The sequence below is a fragment of the Alligator mississippiensis genome, chromosome 5 (genome assembly GCF_030867095.1).
Source record: "Alligator mississippiensis isolate rAllMis1 chromosome 5, rAllMis1, whole genome shotgun sequence".
In the NCBI taxonomy this organism is placed as follows: Eukaryota; Metazoa; Chordata; order Crocodylia; family Alligatoridae; genus Alligator; species Alligator mississippiensis.
Genome location: NC_081828.1, coordinates 188,255,323 through 188,269,640, shown reverse-complemented (window position 1 = coordinate 188,269,640; position 14,318 = coordinate 188,255,323). Strand labels below are relative to the sequence as shown.

Sequence of the window (14,318 nt, the reverse complement as noted above, 5' to 3'; positions counted from 1 at the left end):
TCACACCCATTCCCTGTCCCCCCCCCATTTCTTTGCTCTTTCATATTGTGTTATTCCAAGAAAGTCCTTCCTATTACTTCTAGTTGGCTTTCACTTATGCCATACGCAGAAGAAAACAACTCTCAGTCCCATGTCCTCATGATGAGGTCCAAGAAGAGGTCATATAAAAACAAAATACCATACAGAATTACCATTCCATAACAACAAGTGGCATCTTTGGGGTTTGTTTTTTGGTTTTCTTCCTGTTTGTCAGCTCAGTATCATCAACAGAACCAAAGTCCTGCTCATTCAAATCTCTGTAGCCTAACATTTGCTAAGTGTTCAGTCATGACTTACCATTTTTCCTACATCACCCAGGATCCCCATCTTGTCTCCCATCCAAGGACTAGCCAGGACTGAAATGACTGCTTAGCTTCCAAGATCAGATGAGAAAGGATACATTCAGTCCAGAATGACTCTAAGCATCTCCCTCACAATGCTCAATGCCACAATGCCCAGACTTCGGGGTTACATTTTCAAGCGCTCATACTTCCTATGTAGGAACTTAAATGAAGGTCTTAACACCAGCTCCTGGGTACAGAGTTGGCCATGGCTCACTGCCTTTAGAATAATCTTAGCAGAAAGGCCAAGAATATTTGGCCATGAAAAATGGGCAGCCCGTGGTCCTACAGGGATACAGTTTGCATCTGGGGGCTATGCAGAGGCCCTAGGCATTCATCTCCCTCTTACCATAGCCTACCTTTGGGGGTCTTTAAGAGAAGGCTGGATAGGCATCTGGCTGGGGTCATCTAACCCCAGTGCTCTTTGCTGCTTAGGCAAGGGTCAGACTCGATGATCTGTTGAGGTCCCTTCCAACCATAGCATCTATGAATCAATAGAAACTAAGCTGTGCTAGTTCTAGCACTACCTGTATATTCCTGGAAAATGATGCAAAAATTCTGAATCTGCAGAAAATATACTTCTTTAATCATATGCATGTTATCACTTTTTACGCTAGAAGTCTTTGGGATTTGTTATTGTCCTAAAATTAGCACATATGTCATGTCTGCACATTTCTTAATCTGTGCATATCAGGTTTTTATTCTCAATGTTATGGTCTTCTAAAGAGTCAATTTATTTTTAAAAAAAGCAATAGCTAAGTTTTATACTGACTTTAGGAGAAAGTATTACTACTGTCAGAGTTATATTTTTAGAGTACTCAGCTGATGAGGAAATACTAATTTAGGATCCTTTCTGCAAACAATCATAGATGGAAGTAAGCTTATTTAATCACAAAATCTGCAGTGGAGCATGACTGGGCACTAGGGACAATACCTGCACTGGCTTGTTGCAGTGAAACAAAGTTCTTTACTTTCTATATTGTCTAACATATCCACTCCAGTAAATTCCTGATTTAGTACCACTGTCTTGCTAGTAAAGACAATGAAGCTAAAATAAGCCTCAAGACCAATAAGAGGCAGCAAAATAACAGTTTATTTTTCTTTTAAGCAAATATTCCCCTTGGTAATAAGGTTACTGTATACCTTGAGCATTTGGATACTGCAGCTGTAGACTGAAGATCCATTTGGTTCCAAAACCAATGTTGTTGGGGCTGTTTCTGCTTTGTCTTGTCCAGCTTTGAACTGAAAGCAATCTACACTGGCCCTTCAGCCAGTGCCGTACCTAGACTCCTGGTGGCCCTGGGGAAACTTTTAGTATCAGGCTCCCCTTTGCAAGATGATAATTTTTTTGTTGCAAAAGTCTTTATCACTTCTGTGGTATCAATGTCTTTAAATAGTTTGTTCTCAGTTGATAACATTGCCAGTCCTGTATATGCGCAATATTAAATTTATTTTTGCAATTGTAATTATTTTTTCATTTTCGGGCCCCCTTTCTGTCCAGGCCCTGGGCAGCCACCCAATTTGCCCATGCCTGTGTCTGGGTCTGCCTTCAAATGACAGTAACTGCTAGTTTGATATTGGATCTCTGTACATTGTTGGTGAAGTTTCAACATATGATGGTCCTTCACAGAGAAACTATCAGGAGAATAAGCTTCCTTTCAAGTGAATACACACCCACCTGTGCGCATGCTTCTTAAATCATACCTTTCTTCTTACTGAAGGTCTCTCTGGTCATAACCCAAATGTGTGTAAGGCCTTATTCCACAACAGATACTATATGTGCAATGACACAAACTGTCTCAATATTAATAATTTAACAATAAAAGTAAAGGGCATTTGGAATAAAAGCCACTTGAATGATTCTGGGGATAAGGAGAAGTCCCAATTCATATAGTAAGTCATGAAAAGATAAGGAACAAGGCTTTTAGAGCTGTCTGGCCAGTTTATAGCACAAGCTCCAAACTTCCAGTGCTGTGGGAAGGAATTTCTGCAGCCTTAACAAACACTTCCCAAATTTTGACAGTGTTGAGAAACTATGCTGTCTTGAATTATGCAGTGAAAATATGTTATCTCAAGCTTTATCACTTGTTCTCATTCAAGAACCACTATATTCTAGTTTTATTTCTTCAAACATGTTCAAGAAAGTCACTATGTTTGGTAATCAGTGGTTTAGACTTACAAAATTATTTTGGCAATATCAGTACATGCAATACTAAATACATTGGGAAAAGGCAGAAACGTCTGCATTAGTTTGCATCAGTAAACATCAGCATGCAAATTATAAACAGCCAATGAACTCTATTAATTCATTTCTTCAATGAATATTTTGGGGCTGAATGCTCTGCTTAGTGCTATGATTAAAGGAGCAACAGTGGGCTAATCCTCTACTTCCAACATTCATGGTACACCTTTCCCAAGCTAATAACCAGTGATCCTGGTTTTCTCTGTTTAAAAATCACAAATTCTCCAATTAAAAACCCCCAAATCCATGTTTTTCCATTATTAAAATGAAACACCACTAATATATATATATATCTAAAAAATATATATACACTACACACACACACACACACACACACACACACACCAGGATCACTGGTTATATATATATTTGTTGAACACAATTTTTTATTGATATATTTACAATTTTAAAGCAATTTGGAAGCCTACCAGTGTTTCAATCACTACAATAAAATAAATTCTAAATACCTATAAATTGTGACCTTTGATTTGGGTTTTTTTTATCCTGGAAAATCATAGCTTCCCTTTTACTCACCAAGATGCAGGTCCAGCTGCGGCTGCCCCCCCCCCCCCCCCACTGCTTTGTGGCATTGAGTGAGCAGCCCTGATATGCCGGTGCCCTGCCTATGCCATTGCTCCTCACTTCTGACCTACAGACCCCCTGACACAGCTGATGAACCTCACTACCCACCCACAGTCCCCCCACCCACCCCCAGTCTTGCCAGTGCCCCTCACTCCCCACTCACAGCACCCTGGCCCTGCTGATGTCCCTGACTCCCACCCACAGACCTCCGCCCCCCAGCACAGCTGGAGCGGACTACCTGTTTCCAGGGTTACAAAGCCAGGGACCTGGGTCTGCAGCCCCCCGCCCACCCCCCAGCACTGCCCACCCCTGGTTGCCACATGTGGGAGGCAACAGCTCCCCCCCCACTACAGGTGACTGGCCAGAGTAGAGCCCATCGGGGGCAGGTGCAGGCTGCCCACTGCAGGCTCAGAATTCCTGCCCTGCTGCCCTTCCTGCTGGGGGCCTCTGCTACCCAGCATGGCAGGGCAAAGCGGGGCAGGGAAGCTCAATGCTGCCACTGTGAGCCCCATGCTACCATGGCAAGGTACCCCCTGCCTGCTTGGCAGCAGCAAGGGTGATGGCGCAGTGCCCCTCGCTATAAATCCATGCTGCCAACCCCCTGCTAATGGGCAGGCAGGGAGTGCCTTGCCATGGTAACAGGGGGCTTGCAGCAGTAGCACAAAGCTTCCCTGCCTTGCTCTGCCCTGCCATGCCAGGTTCCACCTGCTGGGCTGCAGAGGCCCCAGGGGAAGGGCAGCAGGGCAGGGAGCCTGAGCCTGCAAAGGGCAGCCCACTCCTGCCCCGTGCACAAATCTGGGAGGCATATGCCCCCCCATACACCCGAGGAGTGCACACAGTGGTGGGGAGCCAGCTCTTCCTCAGCCCTTGGATAAGCCACCAATGGCCCCAACCCTTTCCCCTTCCAGGCCCTGCAGCTGCACATTTCAACCCCAGGCCCCAAGCCCCATACACCACCCAAGCTGGGCAGCAGCCCCAGCCTCAGTCCTGCCCAGTTCCGTCTCTCCCTCGCTATGGGGGCCTCAATCCTCCCCTCCATCCCCCGCCACTGCCAGATGTACATGCATACATGCCTGACCGCTCTCCTCCCTCTCCCTGCAGCATGCTGCAGGCTGGAACTCTGCCAGCCTTCAAGGAGAAATCCACTATTTCCTGTGTTTTTCTCCTTTAAAAGGAAGGAATCCAGGTTTTCACCTTAAAATGAGAAAATCCAGTTTCACCGTGTGTTTCTGTTGTGAACAGAAAACCCGGATGCCTGCTAATAACATAGACAGGTCATTCTAGAGAAGAAAAGCCATTACCTCCTATTCCCTTCTCATAATAAGAACGTCAGGTCATGCTACTAATTAAAAGTCTATACACAGGGAGTTGAAAAGAAGGGCAACATAGCCCAGAAATAGGGCAGAGTATTTTTATGGCTACAGCATGGAACTAGAGATCCGGACATATGCACTGAATGTCTGACTTTTTTGCTGAAATGCTACATGAGCTTTAGCAAGTCACATGTCACTCAGTATATCTATTCCACCAGCCTGATGACAAGTGAAGTTACTGGAGCCCATGTAAGAAGAGTGCTAAAGGCATTTACTAGTGTTCCACCACTAGGATTCTGGTTGCTTTTAAAACTCCTCAATGCCCTTCCAAGAACTAGATAAAGTTACTGTGGAAGGTAGCATTCGCAAAACTGATATTACATACATTATGCGAAAAATTACATAATGATATTGCACAGTTTTAAAGATAATGTGAAGGGAAAGCAACTGTGCAAGTCAAAGCCAATTATTTTTAAAAGACCCCTGTTCTATTTTAGGCATCAAAGAAGTGACCATATTTGCAAGAGATAAATGTTTGGTTCCAAGTATCTTAAAATCTGGCTAGAGGTGTGGCAAACTGCTGGAAATCAGGTCCTGGCTGAGCACTAACAGAAACTGGCCCAGAAGTCTTTTGTGAATCTAATCCATCACCTACCCATTTGAGCTGAAATAGATAATACAATATGTCTTTCCTTTAACTCCTAGATCCTTCTCATCAGTGCTACCAAGCCAGATATCCCTTCCATTCTATATTTGTGTATTTAGATTCTTAACTGCACATAGAAAAGAAAAACCTCTTTGCTAAATCTGCATTTCTTGCCCTCCTGCCACACTGTCCCCAGAAGCCACAACACCCACAGTTTGTTTGAATTCAGGAACAGAGTTTGAAAGCAACTGAAGAGAATAGCTTGAGAGGGCTGAAGTACTGTTTTTTGGGTTTAAGGTGGATAGGAGTCCTGCAGCCCAAGCAAGGGCTTAGACAGGGAGCAAGAGCAACCTATATAGATGTTGAGCTAGAAACTCAGTGACCAGATGCTATGCAGACTCAGAAGCACCTAGGACTCAACTATTAAACTTGAAACTGGGTGCATCTACACAAGATGGTAACTGCGCAGCAGTGTGTCATAGCTCCAAGGCAGACAAGGTTCCTCGGGTGAATTTGATATATTTTATTAGACCAACCCAAATTGTTGGAGAATAGTTATTAAGCAAGCTTTCGGGTTCAAAAACGCTTTGTCAGGCTAAGGACGCTGCAGCAGTTGCTGCGTGCTCTTCCTGGATGGAATGAAAAGTAAAGACGCCAGGGGCTGGGCTGGGGAGTCAGTTGCCAGGCAGATTGTAATGTATCAAAAATCCAATGTCTATGTTTAGTCCATGATCTCTAGTATCCAGCAGGTTGATGAAATGGAGCTCATAGGCTCGTCTCTGGGATGTGTTGTGTAAGTTTCCCTTGAGGATCAGGACTGAGAGATTGGAGAGAGAGAGGCCCTCCTGTGAGAAATGTGTTCCCACCGGTAATTGGGTATTTCTGTCTTTGATAGATTTCCGGTGTGCATTCATTCTGGTGCGCAGATGTTGTTTGATCTCTCCTATGTATTTTCCATCAGGGCATTTGGTGCATTGGATGAGGTATATTACATTTCTGGAGGTGCAGCTGTAAGATCCTGGGATGCTGATGGCTCTGTTGTGGGGTGTAGTAATAGTGGGGGTGGTGGAGATGTGCTGGCAGGTTTTGCATTTCTTGTCCTGGCACGGTCTGGATCCTTTTGGTGTGTTCTGGGCTTGAGGAAGTTTGCTTCTGGTGATGAGGTTGGCGAGGTTCGGTGCTCGTTTGAAGGCTAGGATGGGTGGCTCTGGGAAGATCTTTTTAAGAATAGGGTCTCTTTTTAGTATGGGTTGCAGTTGTTTGAGGATTTTTCGTACAGGTTTGAGGGAGGGGTGATATGTCATAACCAGCGGTGTGCGATTTGTGGGGGGTTTTCTTCTGTACTTCAGCAGTTCTTCATGTGGTAGCTCAAACAGAGCTAATACACTACTGTGCAGTATTATTAGGCTACTGCTCACTAGTATCACTAAAAAGGCATTCACCAGTGCTACCGTGCAGTAACTTCAGTTACTGCATATTTATTTAATACTTCATTATACAAGTACTAAATTAAGTGTGCAGTAACTACTGTGCATTAATGAACATTTAGACACACAAAATGACTAGTATCCAAATTGAGCTAAGTTGTGACCTTGATAATGGTTTTGCACTCAGGTCCTACATGGCATAAATGCTTGAACAAACAAAGATAGGGATGACATAAAAGAAAATTATAAAGCAAGGAGGCCAACTTGAAATGAGGCAAAACTGGAACAGCAATTGAACATGGGAAGGATTGCAAAAAGCAAAGGACAAACACAAACAAAATAACCCGAAACTGGCAGGAGATAGCCAATACATAGTTCCTCCCACAGGCAGGAATTTTCATTGAATTACAAACTGATAGAGTAATATCCACCACTTCTGGCTGTAATCCCGAAGCACTTCTCTGGGATAAAAGGATGTATGTGGGGTTGTTCTAGGTTTATGAGTGGAACAAAGACATAAAGCAAAGGATAGAATCAGGGCTTTCCACATCCAATCCTAACAAAATCAGAAACCTACAACTAGCTCTCTCTTCTCTGTGCAAAAAGAATCAAAGCCAAAGAAATACAGGATATTAATTCAACTTGAATAAAATGAAGGGAAGAGAGACATTTGGGGCTGGCTGTGTACAGTATAGCAATGTACCAACAAGCAGCAAAATGTCTGATGAACAACTTTAACTTGCTTGGCAGCAAGTCTAAAAGTGCAAGTTGAGATGTTCACCCATTTTTAAGCTTTAAAATAGTCATCTACCACATAACAGAAAAATAACTATTCCCACTGTAGTCTTATGATTATGAAATAAAAAGTATCCTATTCCTGGGCATTTCCATCTCTTTCATGACTTTCCTCAATCTGTTATTACTTCCTTAAATTTATTCTGACTTACTGAGTTTAAAAACGTATATATTCTTGAACCTTTTAAAGGCAACAAAAATCCAAAATAGCAGAGAATAAATAAAGGATTTGACCAAGACAGCTGATGACTATGTAAATTTGATATGGGGAGCTGTTGCACATGTGTAAATTTTGCCCAATATGACAATCAGGCATACACACTCTACCCATTCTGTATGACAAAAAATGTGAATCAATGCCAGCTGGGTACAAATAATTCATTTCTTTTATGAATGATCAGGCCCAGGCCTGATATTTTTTATTTTATGTGCTTCCTCTCATTGACTAGCACAGACTTTGATACACTCTATATACAGTAGAATACAGTGGCATAACTAGGGCAGGGTGATCCGGGCAGCCTCCTTAGGCACTGACTTGGCAGGGGGAGGGGAGGGAGGCTGGAAAAAAATGGCAACCACCACAGCCACACCCAGTCACACCAGAATCAGCAACAAGAAGTCACTTCTGTTCCTGTGTGTGGAAGCTGCCCTGGGTTCACAGCCGCATCATTATGCTTCTTGTAGAATGTCACAAATTCCACCTCTAAAAAGGCAGTCTCTTCCTACTCACAGGTTTAACAACAGAGTTCTGCATACAGAACAGGCATCTCTGTTTCTGATAAGGATCCACTTTTATGCCTGAGAGCAAAAGATAATGAAGCCTGTGATGTGGTGTTCCAAAAAATCATGAATATTGATACTGGTTCATAGATTCATAGATTGTAAGGCTGGAAGGGACCTTGGAAAATCATCGGGTCCAGCCCACTGCACCAAGTAGGAAAGAGAACTGGGGGTCAGGTGACCCTAGCAAGGTGACTGTCTAGTCACCTTATAGGTTATAGGACTGTAGGAAAATAGGGCAGGAAGGAACCTCACAAGGTCATCTAGTCCAGCCCCTCCTCAAAACAGGATTATCCCTGATTAAACCATTCCAACCAAGTGTCTATCTAACCTTCTCTTGAAAATTTCCAAGGATGGAGGTTCCACAATTTCTCTGACCCTAACCCTAACTCTCCCCCCCGGACTCTAGCAATTTTTGTTGCTCTGTCTGTGCTGGACTCTTTCCAAAGTAATGCATCAACCCACATCCTCTTCACTTTACAGAAGCCTAGTTTCAAAACTGGTTCAAAAAGTATTTGTTCATCTAAGTTGTAGATCTCCATTACCATGGTATCTAAGCCCCTCTCTAAACATTTAAAAATAGAAACAGCAGTTTTTCCTTTGCTTTTTTTTGGTCTCAGGTATTAGGAGTAATAGCTTGATTAGCGATTAATTGTGTGAGAGTGAGAAAAAGCCTAACCAGAGAGAATGTGGGAGAATACAATCGATATAAAAAGAAATCTAGATATGTGTTTGCATTTGGATTCTGAACAACGTGAGTTATTAGAAGTGGTCATTCTCAGATCTTAAAAGAATGGCTTTTACAGTTCAGATAGGCTCTGGTCAAAGGTGTGTATGACAAGCCTCCCCAAGGGTGGATAGTAAAGCTGTCAGGGTTCATTTGTTTTTTCTCCCTCCAGCAGAACAATTTTCCATCAAAAATTCCAATTTGTTAAGACCTAATTTTTTGGTAGAAACTTTCTAATGCCTAGGTTGGAGTTTCTTGTGAAAACCAAAGAGGGAATCCCACACTGGATTAGCTAACAGCCAGGTGACTTGGTGGAGGAAACCTGGGCTTTGGAATACAGGTTCAAGCTCCTTTCTTACTGCCTGGGCACATCTACATGTGAATTAACACACTTTAGTTAATGCACATTAAATCTAGCACCTCCGGGCATTTATACACATGCTCCAGGAGGTGTGGGGAAGTGTTGTAATTAGTGGAGCTCCAAGAGCCGTGCTAATTAAAAGAGGCTGGAGCATCATGTGCATTAGTATCTCTGTGCCGAAAAATGGTGGTGGGGCACTTTGAACTAAAACTCATCAAACCAGCTTTCATGTAAAGTGCCCTGCCACCACTGTTCAGTGCAGGGATGCTGAAACACGTGATGCAGGACATTGCTAAAGCATGTTAATTTCCACATTCCAGCAGACTCAATTAATGGAGCCCGCTCCAGTGTGCTGGAATTCAGAAGGTTGGAGCAGCCTTCCTGCACACGTATTGGAGCTCTCTGTTGTGAGGTACTAGGAAAATGCACATTAGCCTGTCTTAATAGACATTAACTAAAGAGCACAATTTTAATATGCATTAGCTTATTTTAATGCACTCTAACTAAATAGCATGAGGCACCTATACACGAGCACCGAGGCTACTCCAACATGCTGGAATCCCAGTGCGTCAGAGCAGACTCGATTAATCAAGTCTGCTGGAGCGATGCAATTGCCACAATTCAGCAGTCTCCTGTATCTTGTGTATCAGCATCTTAGTGTTTAAAAATGGCGGCAAGTGCTCTGTATCTAAAGGTTGTTGAGCAAGCTTTAGTTCAAGTGCACCCACCACCATTTTTAAGTATAGGGACACTGATACACAACACACAGGGGTGCTTTAATTAGAGTGGCTTTCAGAGCCCCCACCCCTGAAGCACATGTAAAAGTGCCCATGGTTTTTAGTAATCCTTTAATGAGCATTAAAATAGGCTAATGCATTAAAGCACACATGTAGACATGCCTGCCCAGAGCAAAGACTTGAGCTTAGGTTTCCCACAATGCAGGCAACTACACCAACAACTAACAACTGCAACTAACTCTGGCCCAATTAATATTTAAGTAATACAATGTTGATCAGCTCCAATCAGAGAAACTGAGTGAAACTGTTAGTCTGATAGTTAGGGCAGTCACTTGAGATGACTGAGACCCAGGTTCAAATCCCAACTCCAAATCAGGCACAGCAGGAAATTAACCTGGGTCTCTACCTCATAGGTGACTATCTGAGCTATTTGGCTATTGCCTATTCTAGAATGGGGTGTGTGCTCGCTCTCTTTCATTATTTCATGAAAGTTTTTGAATGGTCTTATTGTTTAGAGAGGTAGTTATCTATGTTAGTCTGAAGTCAGGCAGAAGACTGGATAAATATGAACATTGTAGATTAAATAAGATTTTTATAGAGTACACGCTTTCATGAACTTGCGTTCACTTCATCTGATGCTAGGAAAGGACAGCATAGATCAGAGTGTAGTGCAGTGAGTGATTTGAATACAAAAGGAGGAAAAAGGAGGGAGAGAAAGTGGGGAGAGGGACAGCACTGGGAGAGGCAAACAAGCAAAGAACCCATAGGAACAAAAGGGCCACAAAAGCTAATTCAGATAACGGGATAAGAATCCACTGTCCTTGTTTAAACCACACTTAACACATTCCAGTTTGTGGATTCTTATTCTTGTGTCACATCAGAACAAAACCAAATGTTAAACAACTATGAAAACCACTTACATTTTTTTCATAAAACTGATTATTTTCCTGGCTCTTTTCTCTTCGATAGTTTCAGTGTTTTACTGTAACAAAGCCATCATAGGAGTGCCTGGTTACAGAGAGAGAGGCAAAGACCAGTCCTATAGAAACTTTGAACATCAGGATATAGGGATATTGAACTTGACCACAGCAAGCAGAACACCATGATGATGCATTCTTGGTGACCAAAGATGTGTTGCTATATTTTGTCCCAGCTGTAACAGACCAATTTTGAATGCTAGTAAAAAGTGAGAGAAATGTTTGACATCTTCCTGTTTTTTCCTTACACAAGCCTAGAGGCTGTGACTGCTTGGACCACAATGGCCAGATCCATCAACCTTCATGCAATTGCAGATGGAGAATATATTATGTTACCAAGGATATAAACATCTACTAACACTGAGCACCCAAACAGTGACCCCAAAGGCAGATAGCCTCATAAGACAAAAGTCTGTGGGAGAAGAAATTAGGTCAAGACCAAAAGCTAGAAAGAAACATGAAGAATCAGGGGCAGGCAAACTGGTAAGAAAGCAAAGCAAGAGTGGAACTAAGCTCTTTGGCATACCTCACATGGGGCCTCCTATATCCCCGCTCTCTATACACTGTGATCTTGCCCAATGCTTGGATTGGATGGCATGTTCCTTTTCCCTGAGTGATAGGAAACGCAATAATGTCTGTTTCTCTTTTCCTCTCCCCATCACTCTGACTGCATAAGAGCCATTTTGGCCCTTTGCTGAACACATAAACCATGATTATATTTTTGTTCCAAGCATGTCAAGCTCCTGTACATGTACAGGGAAATCCAACGTGTCAAAGCACACTCGATTAATTGAGTCATTTGAAGCACAGAAATAAACAAGCTCCAGCAGACTCTGGCATCGTGTATTAGTGTCCCCACACCAAAAAATGGCAGCAGAGCTCTTTAAACTAACGCTTGTTCAATGAGCTTTAATTCAAACTGCCCCACCACCTTTTTTCAGATATACTTTCACTTTTATATATATATTTTCACTGATATACATGCCACTTGGATGTTTTTAATTAAAAGCGCTCCCTAATTAAAGTGCCTCCCCCCCACAAGCACATGTAAAAATGCCCTATCTGGCTGGCCTTAACATGTCTCTCGCTAGTAGTTTCTCATGGGGACATCTAAAATTCACAAATATTGAAAAACATCTTAACAACCAAAATTAAAGATGAAATTTTAAATAAAAGTATCCTAGCAATTAACACATGTATTTTAACCCTATAATCTAAGAGTAACACAATTTGAACAATAATTTAGAAAAAACTCCAGGGAGAATGTATTTATTATGCCACTCATCACCCCTCTTTTTACATATTTGCAATGTTTTTGTGTTTGGCAAGGCATTTTGCTTTCCAACTTCTCATTAACTGGTTGGTGCTCTGTAGAGCAACAAAAGTATTGTGGTTACCAGGGAAACTATATTACAACAGTACCATGTTCAAACCAATCCATTATCCCATACCAGCCTCCATCTCTTCCTAAGCCTTCTCCTGTGCCCTCTTTGAATGAGTGAGATTACACATTACAATTAGACCATGTTAAGAGCACTTAAACCTGGAATGATGACACAGTAAGGCCCACTACCATGTGCTAAATGCCTTCTAAGCATCTTAAAGTTAAGCCACTTCAGGCAAAGATTATCTTTGAGCTGTGCTACCTAGCTGCAGTTAACTTCTGGGTATTCACCCGAGATAAAACCACCAATTTGTGGTCCTCCGGTATCCCAGGAGGTACTGTTCCTAGGTAGACTAACTATGATTCAAGATTCTATGGCCCTGGACTGACACCTGGGAACAGCCAAGCAGGTAGTGGGATGGGGTGAGTGAGGAGGGAGGAAGTGGATGGAATGGGTGGGCAGCTGTGGGGCTGCTCCCTCCTCTACCCCCCAAATGGCCCCCAGCCCCCTGAATTTCCCCCTCTATCCCCAGATCACTCCCCTGTCACAACAATCATCCCCTCAACCCCTGGATCACTGCGCTGATCAGCTCAAGAGTGAAGGAGGCACCCTTAGGGAGGGTTCCCCCTCCCTGCCTGCTCCTGGGGTCCTTGCAGACCATGCCAGCCCTGTGCATCCAGATTCAGCCCCTTCCAGGCCCCTCAACAGAAGGAGGGGCAAGAGAGATAGAGGTGGGGGAGAGGAAGAGGAGCTGCTAGGCAGCTGTGGGGCCTGAATCCAGGTGGCACAAGCTGCAGGGAGCCTGGAAACAGGCAATGAGTGGAATGCCCCTCACCCCCATCCCACTGCTGTGGCTGTTCTCAGGCTAACTGAGAGAGGCACCAGGGCAGAGATCAGGGGATGGAGTGGCCAACTGGAGGGTACGTGGGGAATTCAGAGGCTGATGAGGGGGCAGCAGAGCCATTTAAAAGGCTCCTTTGTCCAACTTTCAGTTTTGTATCATCTTGCAGAAGCTTAAGACTCTATATAAAAGTAAAACACCTTACTGCTTCCCCTTAAAAAAATTCCAGAAAACCCATTGCCAGTTAAAAGAACTATTTAGTATGAATTCTCCACTGCATTACTTTATATTGCTCTGTGCCCACTTATGATATAAAAATAACAACCACACATCTTCCCAAACACCAGTTATTCCAGATGTCAGTGGACAGTTTCAGAAACATTTAATAAATACTTGCTAACAATATACTTAAGTAGCTACCCAGCTTTGTAACAAACTCCACAGTAGCAATAGATATATTCAAGCTTAATTCAGTATTAATATTTTTCCCAATTGGAAACAAACAATAGACAGCCTCACAAATTTGATATTTATGTATTTTTAAACATCATTGCTTATATCAGTTGTAATGTGCAATCTTGCCATTTTTGCATTCCCCATACCTGGAAGGGAATTATCACAAATATTTTGTTTAAACATCTATATTGATAAAATGGCAAGTTGCTACAGTTATGTTAGTCTAACTAATATGTACAGTTTTGATATCTGTATTAGTCACACAAGCAATTGATGTTAGGTTTTAGAATTTTATCAGTAATACCCTTTTTCAAAATAGCATCTTAACTCACCGGAAAGTACAGAAGAAGTGATCCAAAAAGGATGGTTTCCAGAAGAACCAGGCCAGAAGCCCTTATGCTCTAGGGGGAAAAAAGATACAAGACATAAGAAAATACCAGAGATTCCCTATTTACGTTCTAAGTTCTTTATGGCAGAAATCTTCCTACTTGTCAGCACAGCGCTTAGCACAATAGTGTATGTCATGTTGGCATGTCCTATATACCTACATTAGTAATCCGTTATAATAGTTCAAGTTTCATAGATTTCAGCCCCAAGACATCATTCCTTCACTTTTTTTTTATGTCAATTACACAAAAAAACTTGTTTGGATGGCCTTTAATAATACCA

General features: G+C 42.6%; 1 protein-coding gene across 1 annotated transcript in view; it reads right to left on the bottom strand.

The window, feature by feature from the left end:
* The window catches only part of GPR158 (G protein-coupled receptor 158), a 385,566-nt gene that overhangs the window by 143,612 nt on the left and 227,636 nt on the right, over window positions 1-14,318 (bottom strand). The window contains exon 5 of the mRNA XM_014608949.3: window positions 13,982-14,050. Coding sequence (XP_014464435.2) covers window positions 13,982-14,050 — 69 coding nt within the window. The remainder of the gene's footprint in view (window positions 1-13,981; window positions 14,051-14,318) is intronic.